Genomic DNA, 21,746 nt, shown 5'->3' on the forward strand with positions numbered 1-21,746 from the left:
TGTAGTTTCACTATATCTTTTTTGAGATAAGACAACCAGAATTGAATGCAATACTCAAGGTGAGGTTGCACCATGAAGTGATAACAGAGGCGCATTATAACATTCTTAGTTTTGTTTACCATCTTTTCTAATAATTCCTAGCATCTTGTTTCCTCTTTTGGCCGCTAACACACATTGGGCAGAAGGTTTCAGCATCTTATTTACAATGACACCCAGATCTTTTTCTTGGATGCCGACCCCCAACATGGACCCTAGCATCTGGTAACTATGATTTGGATTATTCTTCCCAATGTACATCACTTTGCATTTGTCCACATTAAATTTCATCTACTATTGGGCACCCAATCTTCCAATTTCCTAAGGTCTGCCTCCAAGTTTTCACAGTCTACATATGTTTTAGCAACTTTGAACAGTTAGTGTTAACTGCAAAATTAATCACCTCACTCACTGTCCCAATTTCCAGATCATTTATAAATAAGTTAAATAGCACCAGTCCCAGAACAGATCCTTGCGGCACTCCACTATTTATGCTCACCAATTGAGAAAAATGGCCATATAAACCTACCCTCTGTTTTCTGTTTGATAACTAATTCCTAATCCACAACTGAACATTGCCACCTATCCCATGACTCATTAAGTTTCTCAGGCGCCTCATGAGGAGTTTTGCCAAAAGCTTTCTGAAAATCTAGATTCACTATATCAACTGGCTCACTTCCGTCAAAGAAGTCAAATTGGTGAGGCAAGAGCTCCCTTGGCCATGCTCACTCTGTCCCTTTAAATCATGTTTGTCTATGTGTTCCACAATAAAACAGGGGAACCAATTCCACAAAAATCGAACAAGCAAGAGCAAAGTGGAAATGTTCATGCCGTTGCTCCGAATCTATAGCACTGCAAAACAACTCAGCAACGGCATGAACATTTTACTTTAGTCCACTTGTTATTTTAAAGACCATTTGATACCCAAAGACTCCTAAGACTCCTGATGCAGGCCGGATGGCCGAAACACGATCATGTTGAGTCATTGAGTTGCTTTGGATGTTTGAATTGGTTTGGATGAATAAAGATCATTGGATTTATCAGATGAGTTGAAAGACACTTTTTTGTGCACCATTCTGATTGGACATTTCCACTTTGCTCTTGTTTGTCTATGTGTTCCACAATTTAATTTTTTATAATTGTTTCCACTATTTTGCCTGGTTCTGAAGTCAGGCTTACCAGTCTGTAATTTCCTGGATCTCCCCTGGAACCCTTTTTAAAAATCGGCGTAACATTGACTACCCTCCAATCTTCAGCCTTTAAGCTCTTGGCAGATTTTGCAATGGCAACTTGATGATGGTTCAATGCATATATGCTATCAAATTTACTCACTTACTCCCCTTTTCACAAAAGCGTGGAAGAGGTTTCAGGTGCTGGCTGGTGCGCTGTTTGCTCTGTGCTGCTCCGACGGTCATAGAGTTACCATGAGCGTCAGAGCAGCGCAGAGCATTCGGCACGCCAGCTGGTGCTATAAACCTCTTCTGCGCTTTTATAAAAGAGAGGGGGGTGTTATTTTGTTAATGTTGCACCACTCCCCTCTCTCTCCCCTTTCTTTTGAGTCATAAAAGCACCTTAATTCTGTTTAGCTTCATCTTTCCAACACCTCTGGTATCTTAAAAGGTTGCAGTGCATTTACTGTGTTATTTAATAAAACATGCTTTCACTTAGCAACTACCTTGTGTCGAACATACTTCTCTTATCTTCAAGATACCAGCAGTGTCCCCAGAGCGCCACACTAACATTCTGTATGTTTTCCAGTGCCTCACAGAACAGCACTCTCTATGTTCTTCTCTGCCCCTTCAAATGCACTTGCATGCATTTATGATTTAAAACATAAATAAAAGGGTTCAGCCCGGTGTCAGGTCAAAAGCGCGCTGGGACAAAGGCGCGCACAGACAATTGAGCGCAGCGCGGAGGTGTGCGCCGCAGAAAATTACTGTTTTTAGGGCTCCGACGGGGGGGCATGGGAGGGAACCCCCCCACTTTACTTAATAGAGATTGTGCCACGTTGTGGGGGGCGTTGTGGGGGTTTGGGGGGTTGTAATCCCCCAAATTTTACTGAAAACTTCACTTTTTCCCTGTTTTTAGGGAAAAAGTTAAGTTTACAGTAAAATGTGGGGGGTTACAACCCCCCAAACCCCCCACAATGCAGCGCGATATCTATTAAGTAAACTGGGGGGGCTCCCCAACAAAATCCCCCGTCGGAGCCCCTAAAAACAGTAATTTTCTTTGGCGCGCGCCTCCGTCTTGCGCTCAGTTGTCGGCGCGCACCTTTGTCTTTCGCGGTGTTGTCTATGAACCGTTCAGCCCAGCAGCTCAGTGCAGTTCAGTTTCGAGAAGTGTCTTTTGCTTCCTTTGTCAGCTGTAACTGTGAAAGCAACCACACAGAGGCAGAATTCACAGCTCTGAGAGGGAGAGGGGAGTCGCTGCTATCCTTCAATGGCAGCACTAAGTGGCTAGGCTCAGGGAGCTAAGCCTCCATGCTCAAAAGCTTTCCATGTCAGTAAGACTTGTTAAAGCAGTTTCACAGGCACGGAAACACAGCTTCTGATGCACAAAAGGGTTCTCCGTGGTTGCTACCAATCCTCATAGCAGCTCCCGAGAATCCTATGCACATTAATATTCTGTTGAGTTTTCCTTGTGATGCACTAAAGCAGGGCTGCCCAAGTCCAGTCCTCGATATCTACTGGCAGGCCAGGTTTTCAGAATATCCATAATGAATATGCATGAGAGAGAGATTTGCATACCAAGAAGGCAGTGCAGGCAAATCTCTCTCATGCATATTCATTGTGGATATCCTGAAAACCCGGCCTGCCAGTAGATCTCGAGGACCAGACTTGGGCAGCCCTGTACTAAAGGGAACGTCCCCTGCCCTTTTTTGGGGGGGAAGGGGGGAATTTTCCAGCAGCTCTTGAGCTGCCAGTAATTGTTGAGTGTATGTTGTATGCTTACACAACACACGCTCAATAGCTGTACCCCTTTCTTCAGCTAACCTATGAGGAGTTGCAAAGAAAAATTTAGTTTTTCGCATATTGTTTCAATTTGAATTCCTTCATCCATTCTTCCACCCTTGTCAAGATTATGGTAATTTGGTGGCATTGTTTCGATGGTAAAATTATATTGTCTGCGTAACTACTTACATTAATATGTTAGTCCCTCTTTCCTTGAATTCATGTGTTTAAAAACATTTCTAATCCAACTTCCTGGCTTCAGTAAAAGAATGCCCAAAGTGATAAATAAGACTACACTTCTTCCTCCGTATTCGCTGTGATAGTGGATTAACAGACCCGCGAATACAGATAAACCGCGAATAACTTTTTCATATGTTATTCGCTGTTTTCTATTAAAAAACCATTGTGAATATGGTGAAACCGCGAATAACATGGTGGGAGACCTGGCCTGTTCCTGAAGGAGAGGCAAAACATGATGAAGAAAGTGCTGGGAATCAGCAATTTTCTCTGTAAACGCTTGGAATAAATAAATTAAAAAAATTAAAATTAAAATTTTCTCTATGCAAGCTGATGTAATTTGGGGGGGAGGAGCCAGCAAGCTAAAAACCGCAAATAATCAAAACCGTGATTGCTGAAACCGCGAATACGGAGGGAGAAGTGTACTGTTGATTTCTTGATACTCTGATTTTCCCGCATTTATTATATATTTTCCTCCCCTCCCTTCATATTCCAGACTTGTTGATCATCACTAAGGATTTGAGAGATCAGAGATCTCTTCCCTGGATGCTCCCATAGGGCTGTTCCGTAGCTGGCAGGAGTTGCTGGGGTAGAGACAGTCCTACTCTTTGCCTCCATATGTCTGACTGTATTTACATTACATTACATTAAATTAGTGATTTCTATTCCGCCAATACCTTGCAGTTCAAGGCGGATTACATAAAAGTTTTCAGAGATTACATAAACGTTTACATAGAGATTTACAGGAATAGCATAAAAGATGCCATAAGAGTTACATAAGAATTACCAAAGAGTTGTCGTTATCTTAAGGTGATAAATGTTGGGTAATAAGAATTACCAAAGAGTTGTCGGGATTTTAGAGGCATAAATAGAGGCATTTTAGCATTAGTTGGGTAATTAGAAGTGGGGTTTAGGTAGGAACTGGTCGTGTTAGAAAAGTTTTATGTATTTTTTGAAGAGTAGGGTTTTAGTATTTTTCTTGAAGTTTTGTAGTCTGTGGTTGATGATAACAGATTGGTGATTTGTCTGTCCAGTTTAGCTGCTTTGATGGCAATTAGGTTGTATTTCTTCCACAGTGTTCCCATGCCACAGACCAACAGCACTACACTACAGGGGCTAACTTTCTATCCCCCCCCCCTTTTACAAAACCACAATAGTGGTTTTTAGTGCAGTCTGGCACGCTGAATGCTCTGCACTGCTTCAGGCACTCATAGAGTTCACATGAGCATCGGAAGCAGCACAGGTCATTCAGTAAAAACTGCTATTGTGGTTTGGTAAAAGGGGGGGGGAGGGAGCATATAGTTCTCAGTTGTATCCAACCACAAAATCAGGAGAACAATACTCTACATCAAGAAACGAAGATCCTTCAAAGTAGGGATGCTAATTTTAGAGGTATACAATTGTTTTAAGAACAAGAAACATAAGAACATAAGAATTGCCACTGCTGAGTCAGACCCGTGGTCCATCATGCCCAGCAGTCTGCTCACGTGGCGGCCCTCTGGTCAAAGACCAGCCCCCCTAACCGAGACTAGCCCTACCAGCGCATGTTCTTGTTCAGCAGGAACTTGTCTAACTTTGTCTTGAATTCCTGGAGGGTGTTTTCCCCTATAACATCCTCCGGAAGAGCGTTCCAGTTTTTTACCACTCTCTGGGTGAAGAAGAACTTCCTTACGTTTGTACGGAATCTAACGTGTTGCATATTCAAGAGACCGCAACCTAAGGGATAGATTAATCCTCTCAGTATTACCAAGGCAAATTCTATTACCTGGAATTCCTGGCAATTGAAGCCATAATAAATGTGGATACTGCAGTGTGAGGGAAATTCTATAAAAGGCACCTAAAGATAGGTGCCAAATAGGCACCTAACTTAATTAGCATATTGGCTTCAATTATGAGCTTTAATAAGCTCATAATTGGAAAAAAAAAAATGAATTGGGTACCTATCTTCTCAGGCATGATCCTACATACGATAGACGCGTAACTCCAAAGTAGCATGTTTAGGGGTGGAGAAGAACTTAGGTGCCATTAGACGCGATTCTCTAAAGTACTTAGGTGCCTATAATGTAGACTTTTAAAACCATGGCCTACCTTGTAGGTACCTAACAGGTGCCTAAGTTTTAGTTAGGCACGATTCTGTAATAGGCGCCTGTGTGACTTGACATGAAATAGGTGCCTAACTTTAAGCGAATATCTTTCTAGGCACCCAATTACAGAGTCTGTCCCTGTATGCCCAAATGCCTTATCATTAACTGGTTTCACAAATCCACTGACGTGAAAAACACTTTGGATTGCAACACAGCTAATATAAGTTATGTCTTGTTAATGGAACGTCAGTGACCTCTGGTGGTTCATCCCTACTTTGAAGTTTCTCAGTTGTGTGCTATGTCACATATTTATTTATTTACAATATTTACTAACCCATGTGTTTAGACAGTTATGTGCTATTTAACTGGCCAGGAGCTGACATTGAACACACTATGGGGCAATACTATAACCCTGCAAATAGGCACCCAGAGGGCATCTGATAGGGGTATTTTCTATAAAGGGACATAGGCACCTACATTTCTTTATAGAACTCTAGTGTGATTGCCAAAATTTATTTATTTAAAAATTTATATATACTTCTCCCTCCATATCTGCGGTTTCATTATCTGGGGATTCGATTATTTGTGTATTTTTTGTTTACGTTTTTCTCTATTTTTCTTCTAGTTTTAGGCTGTCTGAGCCTCCTGGATCTTACCTGGTGGTCTAGCGGTGACGCGGGGCAGGAGCGATATTCCTATGCTCATGCCCCGCGCATAGCCATCATCAAAATGGCTGCCTTGAGTTCCCGTTGTAGTCTCGAGACAGCCAGGTAAGATCCGGGGATGCAAGAGGGAGGCGAAGGTGGGTCAGAACCGGCCAATAAACTTATTTGCGTTTTTTCACAATTCACGGGCCAGCTCTGCACCTAACCCTCGCGAATATGGAGGGAGAGCTGTACTGCTTTAAACCAAAGCATGTACAAACAACATACAAAATAAACAAATACATTTACACATCAAATGAATTTCAAACAAAATTCAAGGCAGAAAACCTCTCTGAGTCAGCAGTCTCACAAGAAAAATTTGAGGTATAAAACCTCTCTCCTAGAAACATATGAATGCTGATACCTGTAAGTATGTTAAACATGGAACCTCTATTGTGGATTCACATAAGTACTGACACATATAAGTATGTTTTTAGAAGTTTTTTGAAAACATTTCTAGGCCTACAGAGGCGCAATTGTCCAGTCAGAGCATTCCAGGACTTCACAGCTGCTACTGAAAACATTGATAACCCAATACTTGCATGAGAATACACGCCTATAAGCTAAGTTTGAACCCTTACATGTGTCATACGGCTGGCATAAATATGTGTGCTTGAGTTCTGGTGTACTTTATAACAGTGTTCTTCAACTGCCGGTCTGTAGACCGGTGTCGGTCCGCAAAAATTCCCTGCCGGTTCATGGCCCGTTGAGCTGGGTACCTGCGTGTTTGCTTTCCTCTTCTCTCCCCCCCTGGAATAGCAGTGGCTTCCTCCCCCTCCTCTCCCAGCAGCTCTCAGTTTTCTAACTTGCCTGCAGCAGTGCGAGTAACGTCAGAGCAGCGATTCACTTGAGGCTTTTGCTGAGTCGTGACCTGTCTCTGATGATGCAACTTCCTCTTTCCTCAGAGGTGGGTGTGACCCATCAAAGGACCCAAGGCTGCCTAAGTGAATCGTTGTGCGGATGCTACTGACACTGCTGTAGGCTAGTTAAAACACTGAGATACTGCTACTCTGGGTAAGGGAAGGTGCACTTGCCACTGATTGTGGGTGAAAAGGGGAGCTGTTGCTGGTAGGGTGAAAGGGGGAAGGAGAGCTAGAGCTAGTTGGGGGGAAGGGGGCACTGCTTCTGCTTCTGCTGGTCAGGGGAGTTGCCACACTGGACTGGAAATGGAGGATAGTGAAGGGGGAGCTGCTGCTGGACCTGGAGTGAAGGAGAAGGAGAGTGTGGTGTAGTGGTTAAAGCTACAGCCTCAGAACCCTGAGGATGTAGGTTCAAATCCACGCTGCTCCTTGTGACCCTAAGCAAGTCACTTAATCCCCCTCCCCATTGCCCCAGGTACATTAGATAGATTGTGAGCCCGCCAGGACAGACAGGGAAAAATGTTTGAGTACTTGAATAAACTCATGTAAACTGTGCTGAGCTCCCTTGGGAGAACGGTATAGAAAATTGAATAAATAATTAAGATGCTGCTGGACTGTGGGGAGGGCAGTAGAGAAGGGGGCAGAGAGAATGAATTGGTGGATGGGGGACAGTGGACTCAGGGAGGGAGAGATGCTAACAACAGGGGGAGAGCAAGGAAGGCATACAAGCCATAGGGTGGGGGGGCCTGGGCTCCGGGCAGGAAAGAATAGAGAGATGATGCCCAGAGAAGAGATGCTGTGTATGGAGAATAGGGGCAGACACAGAGGGGGAATGCTGGATGGAGAAGGGATGGGGACACAGAAGGGAAATACTGATCACATGGGTACAAATGGACAAGGAGGCAGAGGGTACATAAGAACATAAGCAATGCCTCCACTGGGTCAGACCCGAGGTTCATCGCGCCCAGCAGTCCGCTCACGCGGCGGCCCAACAGGTCCAGGACCTGTGCAGTAGCCCTCTATCTATACCCCTCTATCCCTTTTTCCAGCAGGAAATTGTCCAATCCTTTCTTGAACTCCAGTACCGTACTTTGTCCTATTACGTCCTCTGGAAGCACATTCCAGGTGTCCACCACACGCTGGGTAAAGAAAAACTTCCTAGCATTCGTTTTGAATCTGTCTCCTTCCAACTTTTCCGAATGTCCTCTTGTTCTTTTATGTTTTGAAAGTTTGAAAAATCTGTCCCTCTCTACTCTCTCTATGCCCTTCATGATCTTGTAGGTTTCTATCATGTCTCCTCTGAGTCTCCGCTTTTCCAGGGAGAAGAGCCCCAATCTCTCCAATCTTTCAGTGTATGAAAGGTTTTCCTTGCCCTTAATCATTCATGTCGCTCTCGTGTCGGTAGATGCTAGACAGGATAGATAGAGATGCAGAGGGAAGGTATCCATTGGAATGTTGTGTAGGAAATTTAAATAATGTTAATTATTATAAATTAAAATTGTTATTTAATTAATTAATTAATACAAATACTATCTACGTTGGGTTTTATTTTAGTCTTAGTAGTTTGCCGGTCCATAGGTATAAAATAATTCTTTTATTTCTGCCAGTCCATAGGTACAAAAAAGGTTGAAGAACACTGCTGTATAAGTTATTCACATAACCGTGGGTCCTGCCCATGATCTGCCCAGACTCTGCATATTTACAAAATAGTGCTTAGATGGAATTTTGATATAAGTACATATACTTTATAGAACCTCCCTGTAACGGGACTCTGCCAGTTGAAAATTGCTCTAACATGCCCTGTACTATCCAAATAGTATAGGAGAAAAGTTGGGGTGGAGCCAGGATAGAAACCATATACCACCCGTATAGGGTAGTGTTCATCAACACAAAGCCTGGGGACCAGTGGTGGCCACCGAAGATCATCATTCTGGCCTTTTTTTCCCCTCATGTTCTGCCTCTCTACCCAAGCACACAGCAGAAAGCGGGACATGAATGGGAACAAGAGCCACAAGCTTGAAGGACAAGGCGTTTCACACCGGTATGCCATCATATTGCTCATCTTCCACCGTTCCCTACACTCCTTTCCGTATACTCCAGTCTTTAGATTCAACTAGAATGGTTATTCCTAATCCTGAGCAAGCCCATTTAGACTCTATTAGGCATTCAACATTCTATTTCTTGGCCCTCAGCTCTTTGGAATGCAATGCATTACTCGATGCCATCAGAGCTAAACAATCTTTTCCCCATTTCAAGACTTTATTAGGCAATATGTAGAAATAAAACAAAAATCTAAAGGAAAAAAATATAATACCTATTTTATTGGACTAACTTACCCTCCCTCCCCCACTTTTACAAAACCGTAGCGCAGTTTTTAGCGCCAACCATGGCAATAACAGCTCCAACACTCAAAGAAATTCTATGAGCATCGGAGCTGTTACCGCAGCAGCCGGTGCTTGAAACCACGCTACGGTTTTGTAAAAAGGGGGGGTTAATGTAGTTTATGATTAGCTTTCAAAGGTAACCCCTTCTTCCTCCCAACTGAATAAATCTGGTTGAGAGCATAAAGGGGTCCCCTGGAGAGACAAATTGCGACATTAATTCTATTTGTTTTTTGTGACTTTTTTTTTTTTTTAATTGAATGATTGCATGTGTGCTATCTCTGGAACTTTTCTTTTGATAATGGCGTTCCTTTCCGGGGTTTTTTTTAGTACTTATGTTTACCACTTATATCTTTAATTGGTAAAGGTGATATATCAAATCAATAAATGATAATAATTTCTCAATAGACAAAGAATGTATTTGAAAATGCTGACCTCCTTGAGGAAACACCCATTGAACAGTTTGAAGACAGGCTGGTGACGTAGATGTCATTGGCACACAGTAATCAGCAGTGTCAGGGGCTCACATGGGAAGCTATTTGGTGGCTCTCATTCAGCTCATTTGGATCCAAAGTGCCCCTCCCACACACACACACACACTAAAAATATAGGAAAGACGACTAGTACAAGAGGCCACTGAAAAGTTCTCAGCCCAACCAAGAAGAGAATGATGTGGAGCCATGAAACTTGCAAGTTATTCCACACTTTGTTTGACACTTTTTGTTTCAATGATATGAAATGAAATGAAAAGTGTCAAGAAAAGTGTGGCATAATTTTTGTTTCATGGTTCCACATCATTCTGTTCTTGGTTGCAACGATCCCTTGTAACATAGTAGATGACGGCAGATAAAGACCCAAATGGTCCATCTAGTCTGCCCAACCTGATACAATCTAAAAATTCATTGTTGTTGTTGTTTTTTTTTTCTTCTTAGCTATTTCTGGGCAAAAATCCAAAGCTCTACCCTGGGAGGAGCCCGAGGTACCTCAGCCAATCAGTGCCTTAGATCCCTCCCCATGCATCAGATGATACGCCGGGGCGGGACCTAAGGCCGCTATTGCGCTGCGGCGGCCAGGATAGCAGGAGCAGGAAGACTTTTCTCCTGCTCCCAAAGATTGGCCTAGGAGCAGGAGGGACCGGGCACCCCTCCTGCTCCCAACCGTTCAACAGGTATGCGGGGCAGGTGGTCCAGGCCCGACCACCTGGGCCGTCCTGGGGTGGCCTGGTTGTGAGTGAGGCAGTGGGACCGGTGGGCCGGTCATGCTTGATCGGAGGGGGGGGACGGGTGTCGAGCAGGGCCAGTGTGTCGGGTCAGTGGGTGGGGCTAGTGTAGGCTCTCCTGCCTGCCCTGCTCTGCCCTGATCTCTCCTGCCTGCTTGCTGAACTCTCATGCTCTCTGGCGCCGTTCACTACAGTGCAGGCCTGCTTTAAAACCACGGGCTTGCACTGCGGGGAATGGCGGCAGAGAGCAGGAGAGTCCGGCGAGCAGGCAAGAGAGATCGGGGCAGAGCAGAGCAGGCAGGAGAGATCAGGGCAGAGCCCTGACAACAGTGACAGGTGGCTGCTTCTCCTGTCACTGCTGTCAGGGTCTGCGCATGAGCGGGGATCGCACCTTTGTAATCGCTGCTCGCAAATGGGGGATACTCCGATCACCCCCATTTGAATACGATTGATTGTGAATCAGTCGGACCTACCCGAATCAGAAACAGATTGTTCCGATTCGGGCAGGTTAGTGAATCTAGCCCTTTTAGTTCTTCAATACTTACTATTATTTTCTGATTCTAGATCCTCTGTGTTCATCCCACACTTTTTTGAACTCCGTCACCGTTTTCATCTCCACCACCTCTCTCGGGAGCGCATTCCAGGCATCCACCACCCTCTCCGTAAAGAAGAATGTCCTTACATTACTCTTGAGTCTACCATCCCTCAACCTCAACCTTTTACCATTTTCCTTTATCTGGAAAAGATTATGTTCTACGTTAATACCTTTCAAGTATTTTTATGTCTGAATCATATCTCTCCTTGTATTGAAACTTTTCTTTAAAATAACATTAATTATCGGGGGAAAATATTTATATTTCCTGATGTTTCTAGATGGACCCAAAGTAAGAGGATATTTCTTCTGTCTAAAGCAAATTTTGTACATGGGTGCAGGTTTCAGCTGGGATACGTATCAGTGCAAATATGCTGCTTCCTTAGATAATCCTACTTATGGGCTAGATTCACTAACCCACCAATCCGTGGCCGATCCATGGGCGATTGGAGGCAAGCCGACCGATTCGCCAACTGTCTGCATGCAAATGGGGACGATTGGAGGTATGCCCCCAACTGACTGCACAGATTGGATTCAGCCCTGACAGTAGTGACAGGAGAAGTAGCCTCCTGTCACTGCTGTCAGGACTTCTGACAGCATTTTTTTTATTTTTTTACTTTAATCGGGCAGATATTTTGCTTGTATTACACAGGCAAAATAACTGTTCGGTTAAAATTAAAAATAAAAAAAATCCACTCCTGAAGTGCCTCCTCCCTCCCCAAACCACTAAAAAATGCCTCGCGTGACGATGTCCCCCCTCCCCCCGTGCACAATGCCCCGCCGAACACAAGGAAGCCAACTCCCTCCTGCCATCTCAAATGCCACTTGGCGGGGCCCGTCCCACCTCCCTCCCTGTACCTTTAGAATCATTGGGAGCAGGAGGGATGCACAGTCCCTCCTGCTCCTCAGGCCTCCCGTGATTGTCTTCGGGAGCAGGAGGAAGCCCAAAGTCCTCCAGCTCCTTCTGCTCTGCCGCAATACTGGCCTTAGGCCACGCCCTGATGCATCATTTGATGCACAGGGAGGGGCCTAAGGCACTGATTGGCTGAGGCGCCTCAGGCTCCTCCCTTGGGAGTGGCCTATGGCACCTTAGGGAGGATTGACTCAGCCCTAAGGAAGTCCCTGATTGGCTCAGGTGCCCCAGACCCCTCCTAAGGGAGGAGCCTGAGCCAATCAGGGACTTAGGCTCCTCCCCATGCATCACATGATGCAACAGGGTGGGGCCTAAGGCCTAAGAGTTGTCATGTGAGGCATTGGAGCAGGAGGGGTTGAGCACCCCTCCTGCTCCGTTAGAGGTACAGGGAGGGGGGGTGGAAAGGGGGCCTGGATTGGGGAGGGAGGTGTCCTCGGGGGGGGGGGTGGAAGGAGGGAGTTGGCATCCCTCCTGCAGTTTGTTTTTTGGTGGGTGGGCCTGGCCCGGCCAGGCCAGCCACCCGGCCTAGATTTTGCAACAGGGAGGGAGGTGGGCCGGGCCCATCCCATCCAGGCCAGGAGGGGTTTAACATGGCAGGAGGAAGTTGCCATCACTCCTGCCTTTTATGGGGCATTGGTGCTAGAGGGGGGGCATCGCGGGGGGGGGGGTCATCGACGCGGGAGTGGGCATGCGTCTGAGCCGTGACTTTTTTAAAAAACTTTTTCCATTTTTTCCTTTTTTGTAGACCAGGGAGCCCATGGTTTTAACCAGCTTTAATCCACGGGTTAAAACCATGGGCTCCCAGTGCAGGGAAGGGCAGGAGAGATTTGGGGTGAGAGCGGGGTGGCAGGAGAGATTCAGGGTGAGAGCGGGAGAGTCGGGGCAGGCAGATTCGGCAAATTTTTTGTGGGGGTTCAAGGCACTTGTTGGGAGGGGGGGTTTAATATTTTTTTTAATCAGACAGATATTTTGCGTGTGTTTCTATTCAAAAATTGGATTTTGCATGGGAGATGCTTTGCTGATGGTTTGACTATTTTATTTCTGTATTTTGTATGAGCCCTTGTATTATGTATTCTGCTGTTTTCTCGCTTGGTTGCGTTTTGTATTTTCTCTTGTGCAATGATCCTTTAATAAACACATTCTCAAAAAACAAACAAACATGCAAAATATCTGCCCGATTAAAAAAAAAAAATTTAAAGCCGGCAGAAGCCCTGACAGCAGTGACAGGAGGCTGTTTCTCCTGTCACTACTATCAGGGCTTTAGCGATCCGTGCAGTTGGCTGGGGGCATGCCAACGATCGTCTCCATTTGCATGCAGGCCTTTAGTTTATTCGTCAGCCTACATGTAAACGGAAACGGATCGCTTACGGATCGGAGGGTTAGTGAATCTAGCCCTAAGTTTGGTTCTTCCATCTCTCCAATGTGGACTAGTTAGGGCCACTTTTACAAAGCCGTGGTAGCGATGCTGCCACGGTTAATGCACCGAAGCCCATAGGAATTGAATGTGCTTCGATGCATTTACCATGGCTTTGTATAAGGGGACCTTAGTGAAGTCTATGAAATTTTAAAATATTTTCATTTATCTGGTTTATATCTTTCTTTTTTTTTTCCAATTCTTTATTCATTTTTCCATCTTCCACCAAGTATACAATATTACATAAATTGAATCATACACATCACTTGAAATTCTTTCTAATATCATCTAAATACATAAATGTACCCTCTCCCCCACCCTCCCTTTTCACAGATATTATAATCTAAATTCAATATACATATGCTATATTCACAAATATTGATTAAACCTATATTATAACTATATTACATTGAAAGTATAATTATAATTATGGGAGGGGGGTATATAGTTATAATACTGGTTTATATCTTTTGATTATCACTATTCCTCAAAAATTTGGAAATAAATTTTTTTTAAAAAATCACTGACTGCTGCTCACTGAATATTGGACCCACAGTCACGCTTTTATCTCCAGGATCCATTTTTTTAAACTGGTTATTTCTCTTTCTCTCTCTTTTTTTTTTTTAACTTAGCTTTTCTTCTTCACTGTCTTACAATATTTTCAATTTATTGGTCTAGATATTTTTTGCTTTTGTTCTTTCCAGCCCAACCCCTTTCCATGACACTGTTACAGTCCATTCCTTAGCATGTTGTGATCCTTGAGGACCAAAATCAGGGGCATTGCTCTACATTTAAACTATGGAGTGTGAGAAAAGAGAAGGTTTAGCCATTTCAACTGGTTCTAGGCTTGTCTCTCATTTGAAATACTTCTGAGACAAGAAGTCGTGATTTTTTTCTATTGTTTTTTTCTATTTGAACAAGACTATAAATCCCACAATGCTCCAGGATTGATGGCTACAGCAGGCTAGCTTTCTAGGTCTGGGTCAGTCAATAATACTCGTACAATCATATCACCTCAGGCACCTTGTTTTCTTTGGAGGTGATAACAGAACATGTTGAATCATTCTAGATCTAAGAACCTACCTGATAAAAATGCATGCCAAAGGGAAAAGATTAAGCAGGTTCTGCCAGGAGAGTCTGACTTACAATTTTGATATGGATTAAGTCCAGTAAACACCTTCTCTCTTTTTCATGGCAAGAAGTATTTGCAGTATATAAGGAGCACACCAAGGAATTCATCCTTGTGCCATTTAAAGGATGATATCATGCAGGCCTTTGTAAGTCTGATTTATCTGTCCAATACCGCTGCTGTGATAAGAGGTAGGAGTGAGGAAGTGTGGGTATGGTGCAAACAGAAGTTGAATAAACACAGTATTCTATCCTAATACTTACGTGGATACATAACCCCTTCCTACAAACTCCTACACTGGCTGCCGATGGGGGCACGCACGAAGTTCAAGCTAGGATGTCTCTGCTTCAAGGTATTAAATGGACTAGCCCCCCAAATACATTACAGACCTCTTCTTATTCCCAACCAACAGACATGAAAGAAAAACACACCTGAAATTTGTCTCCCCTCCGGCCAGAGGGTGCAAATATAAGAAATACCATCAACAACTGCTATCGTACCAAGCAGCCACATGGGGTAAAGAATTAGAAAAACTAATTGCACACACAAACAACTATGGAGAATTTAGGAAACACCTAAAAACCTACCTGTTCTTAAAATACCTAGATAACGAACCAGGACATCAACCCTTGTAACACCATCACAAACCTGATCTTGTAAACTGCTAACCCTAACCCCTAATCACCAACTACGATCACTCCATTCAATTCATGGAATATTTCTACTTCTCTGTAAGCAGCATGGCACTTCTTGGCCTTGCAGCCCACAAACTGTTGTTACTACTATTAATGTTGATACTATCAGATGTACACAGCAATACTCCTTAATTCGTTGTATGTACAGTTTCTATTTATTGTATTTACAGTTTCCCTTTATTGTTAACCGCCTAGAAGTCGCAAGATTGTTGGCGGTATATAAGAATAAAGTTATTATTATTATTATTATTATACAGGGGGAAAAAAGCCTCAGAGACTGGAACCATACACGCAGTAGTTTCTCCATAGCGCACTGTTTTAGCGTATTAGTCAATACTGCTCCTCATGCAGTCATTGATATGAAACACCTATTATACTTCTTTCTTTTATTTTTCTGTTTTTTTCTTATTTTTTTTAATGTAATTTTTTTATTTTCTTATTCTTTATCTTCACTATAACAAAGGAATCACCCACAACTTGAAAGCACCAACAGACTATTTTAAAAAGATAACAGCACTCATTTCTTTTATTGAATCTTGCTTTCTATTATTACTCCATGCCGTTTAGGAGAAAAGCCAAAGCTGACGCAGCCAGCGTTTCACAGACCTTAACATAGAAACATGATGGCAGATAAAGACCAAATGGCCTGTCTAGTATGCCCATCTGCAGTAACGATTATCTCGTTCTCTCTCCGAGAAATCCCACGTGCCTATCCCAGGCTTTCTTGAATTCAGACACAGTCTCTGTCTCCACCACCTCTTCCAAGAGACTGTTCCATGCATCTACTACCCTTTCTGTAAAAAGTATTTCCTCAGATTACTCCAGAGCCTATCACCTCCTAACTTCATCCTATTATGCCCTCTCATTGCAGAGTTTCCTTTCAAATGAAAGAGACTCGACTCATGCGCATTTACATTACATAGGTATTTAAACATCGCTATTATATCTCCCCTGTCCCACCTTTCCTCCAAAGTATACAGATTGAGATCTTTAAGTCTGTCCCCATACACCTTATGATGAAGACCACATACCATTATAGCAGCCTTCCTCTGAACTGACTCCATCCTTTTTATATCTTTTTGAAGGTGTGGCCTCCAGAATTATACACAATATTCTAAATGAGGTCTCACCAAAGTCTTATACAGGGGCATCAATACCTCCTTTTTCCTACTGGCCATACCTCTCCCTATGCAACCTAGCATCCTTCTAGCTTTTGCCGTCACCTTTTCAACCTGTTTGGCCACCTTAAGATCATCACATACAATCACACCCAAGTCCCGCTCTTCTGTCGTGCACATAAGTTCTTCACCCCCTAAACTGTACCGTTCCCTCGAGTTTTTGCAGCCCAAATGCATGACCTTGCATTTCTTAACATTTACTTTTAGCTGCCAAATTTCAGACCATTCTTCAATCATCGCCAGGTCTTTCTTCATGTTATTCACACCATTTCGTGCAGATTTTGATATCATCCGCAAAGAGGCACATCTTAACTGACAACCCTTCAGCAATATCGTTTATAAAAATGTTAAAAAGAACAGGCCCAAGAACAGAACCTTGAGGCACACCACTGGTAACATCCCTTTCCTCAGAGCAATCTCCATTGATCATTCTCCTCTGCCGCCTTCCACTCAACCAGTTCTTGACCCAGCCTGTCACTTTGGGACCCATCCCGAGGGCACTCAGTCAAAGGCTTTGCTAAAATCTAAATACACCACATCTAGTGCACATCCTCTATCCAGTTCTCTGGTCCGCTGCTTCAGGGCCGGGAATCTATGGCACGCTATACAGTATTTGCAATACTTTTATTTGCTGATATGTTTTGACATTGTTTCAGATCATTGACTGAACCATATCCAAATCATTCTCTTCTTGTCCAGGCTAAGAACTTTTCAGCATCCCCTCATATCTAAAAACCTTCTGCAGACAGTAATTTTATTTAACTTTAGGGATTGCACTACCTAGTGAATCGGTGATAGAGAATCAAGGGGAAAAATTACAACCTATTTGGAATATTGTCTACACCCTCTACAAATGCTATCACAAAGTATATTTGGTTTACTAGGTGTCGGTAGCATTTTATCTGCTATACAGAGCTAATATCAATTAAGCATTTGTCACTCAAATAAAATCTAATCAACTATTAACCTATTAGGTTCAAACAATTATGGACTATCAGCTAGCTAATAGGTACAGATAACCACCAGGAAAGGTCAGCCTGTGTCTTCCCACCTACAACACTCTTGAGGAAACAAGAAAAAAATATACAGTATAAAAGAAAGATCTGTGGTAGTTCCTTCGGCAGATTCTTTCCTTTTCCCAGGGGCAATAATGAAGCTTACTGTAAGTATCTCTAGTATATTAGCTTCTGTATGTGTCAATTTAAAACATGGAGTGGAGAAGTGGCCTAGTAATTAGTGTAGTAGCTTGGGAAACAACTGGGTTCAATATCCACTGCAGCTCTTTGTGACTCTGAACAAGTCACTTACGCCCCCCCCCCCTTTTTTTTTTTTTTTTTACAAAATCACGGAAGCGTTTTTTAGCACAGGCCGGCACATTGAATGCTCTACGCTGCTCCCGATGCTCATAAGAACTCTATGAGCACTAAAGACCGCTTTTGCAGTTTTGTAAAACTGCAAATCCTCCATTGCCCCAGGTACAAACAGATACCTCTATATAATATGTAAACTGCTTTGATTGTAGCCATCCTCTATGACAGGGAAAAGAACTTAAAGTCTGGCACAGGAGAGGTGAAACAACACTGGATAAAACAGAAACGTAAATAGGCCTCAAACAAATATTAAAATCAGACTTTACATGCTCAACTGCTGTTGTTTCCAATTTCAGGCTAAACAAATTCTTAATTTGGCACTATGATGAAAGCTAAAAGCCAAATATCATCTCACAATAATAAGCTTCTCTTTATTATGACAGGGGGCGCCATACAGCTTATTTTAAGGAACTGGAAAAACTGGGATAGACTGAATTATACCTTTTGGTGGGAGTCTCTGTGTCACGTTTTTAAATTGGAACGTACTATGGCTATACAACAGGGATTTTACAAAAAGTTTCTGAGGATTTGGGAGCCATTGACAAAATTTTGCAAAGAGTGATTGTTGATTTTGCCCTTTGGTCATGCACGTCCAGGGTGGGTAGGGGGGGAGGGAAGGTTGGAAAATATTTTTTAATTTGAGTGCAATTTTTGAATATGAGTATGGGGGGTGATATATCTATTTGTCATAGATTAAAATTTGATTGATTTTAAGTGCTTTTATAATGTAATGTGATTGTATAGTATGTTGCACTTATGTATGGCTTAAAATTGAATAAAGATATTTTTTTAAAAAATTGGTCACAAAGAATATTTGTATATTTTCATCATAATCAAATGATCAAGTCAAGCATGTATGGCATGAATTAGGCAACATGAATGTTCTCTTCTGAAAGGAAAGACAATTATTTTTCCACTACCGAAAATGTTATCAATTTGGGGTTGTCTAAATCTTCCAAACACAAATATTGATGCAACATATTCTCCTTTTTTGTTATTTCCTTTTCAGATATTGATTGTTTCCCTCTTGGGAGTCTTTTTGACTCAAACTCTTGCTAATGACGTAAGTATCCAAGTTTCCAAGTTTTATAAGAAATTTGACAAAAACGCTTATACAATTTCTAAGCGATTTACATAAAAAATGGTACATAAAAGAGAGCATATAGACAATACTGATACAAATACTAACCAACAAGAAACACAAGGAAAAAGGGGAAGAACTACAATTTTTAAAAGAAAAGGAGCATTCAAGGTTTGAAAACTCTTCTATGAAACTGCGATAGCAGTTTTTAGCATGGTGAGCCACGCTGAATGGTTCGTGCTGCTCCCGACGCTCAGAGTTCCTATGAGCGTCGGGAGCAACGTAGGCCATTCAGCGTGGCTCTCTGCGCTACAAACTGCTAGCGCAGTTTAATAGAAGAGGGGGTAAGGAAGGGAAAGGAATTTATTTTTTAAAATTTATCAACCACCTATATCTAGGCGGAATTACAATTTAGCCTTATAAGGCTAGTTTCTGGTTGTTGAAGAATCTGTCTCTCATTGTAAATGGATAATATAAATCTAAAAGTTCTCCCATTTCAGAACTTAATTCTGAAAGGCATCATTGAATAGAAAACTTTTACGAATGCTTTTAAATGTATCTAATACTTTTTCTTCGCTTAAAAAAGACAGAGATCATAGAATTGGCACCAGAAGAGAGAATAACAGAACCGCCAAGGACTTTGGATTGTACAGTATAGAAATAAATAAATACATTGGAGAAAGGCTAAATTTTCTGCTGGTATCTGCAGTGATCTGGGAGTTTTCTTCGGCTGGCGAAAATAGTTTTTCAGTTGGAGGAGAGTGTGGCTTAGGGGTCCTTTAATCAAGCTGCGGTAGGGGTTTAATGCGTATAATACCACGCGTTAAACCGCCTGCGACGCTAGCCGCTAACGCCTGCATTGAGCATTTTTTAGCCGGCCACGGGGGTTAGCACGTGATGAAATGTCTGACGCGCTAACCCCACTTGCGAGGCTTGATAAAAGGACCCCTATGTGTTTAGAGCACATGAAAACAAGAAATACTACCCTCCCAGGTAGAAAGGCAAGAAAAACAGTGAGGATGACCTTAGGTGCTCAGTCTCTTTATTGTTATCTATTAAGACTCAACACGTATGTGTTTCAGCCAAATGGCCTGCTTCAGGAGTTTGAATGATAATTGTATAAAGAAAATTGCAAATTATCACCTATTGTTATTGTCTTTTCAGCAGTATCCTTGTTGAATAATAATAATTTAAAAAAGCATACACTCTTTTACGAGTCATGTGTCTCTACTGCTCATAGCATGAAAGCGAAAGTTTTGCTAGCATCTGTAGTGATCTGGGCGTTTTCTTCGGCTGGAGAAAAGAACATAAGAACAGCCTCACTGGGTCAGACCGATGGTCCATCAAGCCCAGTAGCCCATTCTCAAGGTGGCCAGTCCAGGTCACCCGTACCTGGCCAAAACCCAAGGAGTAGCAGCATTCCATACTACCGATCCAGGGCAAGCAGTGGCTTCCCCCATGTCTTTCTCAATAACAGACTATGGACTTTTCCTCCAGGAACTTGTCCAAACCTTTCTTAAAACCAGCTAAGCTATCCGCTCTTACCAAATATTTTTCAGTTGGAGGAGATTGTGGCTTAGTGGTTAGAGATACAGCCTCAGCACCCTAAGGTTGTGGGTTCAAACCTTGTGCAGCTCCTTGTGACCCTGGGCAAGTCACTTAATCCTCCACTGCCCCAGTTACATTAGATAGACTGTGAGCCCACTGGGACAGATAAGGAAAATGTTCAGGTACCTGTATGTACACTGCTTTGAATATGGTTGGTAGCTACAAAAAGGCAGTATACAAGCCCCAATCCCTTTCCCCCTTAATATCCATATAAAGTAAAGTACTACCCAATTAAATATAGAAACGCTCTTATTACTGCTGCCTTGTAGACTCAACAAAGAAAGTATTAGCTCTGGGACAAAAAAATGGAACTATACATGGATGCTAACCCCCTAATTCTATAGAAAGCACCTAAAATTGCATATGTAATTTTGGTCACATTATCAAATTGCATGCACAATTTAATTGAATAACAAGTTATTTAGCTCTGATAACTGGCATTTTAACAAGCAAATATCAGCGCTAATTAGAATCAATTACAAGTTACATGTGTAAATTTAAGTGCAGAATCCACACCTAAATTTTATGCATAAGTCAAAAAAGGGGATGCAGAAGTGAGCGAGTCATGGGCAAATTGGGGGACGTTTCTTTAAGTTATGTGCGTAATTATAAATTTAGGGCCTGATTCTCTAACTGCGTGTCCTGATTTTAGGTAGTGGTAGGCATCCTACCGCCATCTGGCAGCCTATCAGGATGCACATTTTCTTTAAAAAAACTCAGGCGAGGAAAGACCCCTACATTGTAGGCATCTGTTGCGCATCTACAGAAATGTGTAGGGGTGCTTATGGACACCCGAGGTAACCATCCCTACGCATCTCCATAGGCATGAGGCAGATGCCTTAAATGTAGGCCTGTAAAATGCGGCTGTCAGGAAAACTAGCCGCAATTCTCCAAAGGCCCCTGTAGTGCACAATACTCTAGCACAAATTTACAGCTACTCTGAAGGAGTGTTTTGTATTTTAATGTTATTATGTTTTTTGTTTTTTTTTTAAGTTCAATCTTTTTATTAAGTTTTTGTAAATGGTACAAAATGGAAAAACAAACATAACATTATGTTTTGATATATTGATATCATTTGAATAAGAATTTTTCAGTCAATATTCCGCCTATGACTGTCAGCAGTTTTTAAAGTACTGACTGCCATGGGCTAAAATTAGTCCCTAATATTCAGTGCTGGGTATTGCCACTGAATATTCAGGACTTTCACAGCCACCAGAAATGATCTAGATTTGGCCAGTATTCAGTGTCGATATTCAAATAGCTTTTTGGGCAAGTCAGGACTACTCTTTCTGCA

At 42.5% G+C, this 21,746-nt stretch overlaps 1 protein-coding gene across 1 annotated transcript in view; it reads left to right on the forward strand.

The window, feature by feature from the left end:
* LOC117363020 (gastrokine-1-like) overlaps nucleotides 1-21,746 on the forward strand; it is a 73,716-nt gene that overhangs the window by 38,920 nt on the left and 13,050 nt on the right. Inside the window, exon 2 of the mRNA XM_033950176.1 lies at nucleotides 18,773-18,826. Within this exon, the coding sequence (XP_033806067.1) occupies nucleotides 18,773-18,826 (54 nt within the window). The remainder of the gene's footprint in view (nucleotides 1-18,772; nucleotides 18,827-21,746) is intronic.

The sequence above is a fragment of the Geotrypetes seraphini genome, chromosome 6 (genome assembly GCF_902459505.1).
Source record: "Geotrypetes seraphini chromosome 6, aGeoSer1.1, whole genome shotgun sequence".
In the NCBI taxonomy this organism is placed as follows: domain Eukaryota; kingdom Metazoa; phylum Chordata; class Amphibia; order Gymnophiona; family Dermophiidae; genus Geotrypetes; species Geotrypetes seraphini.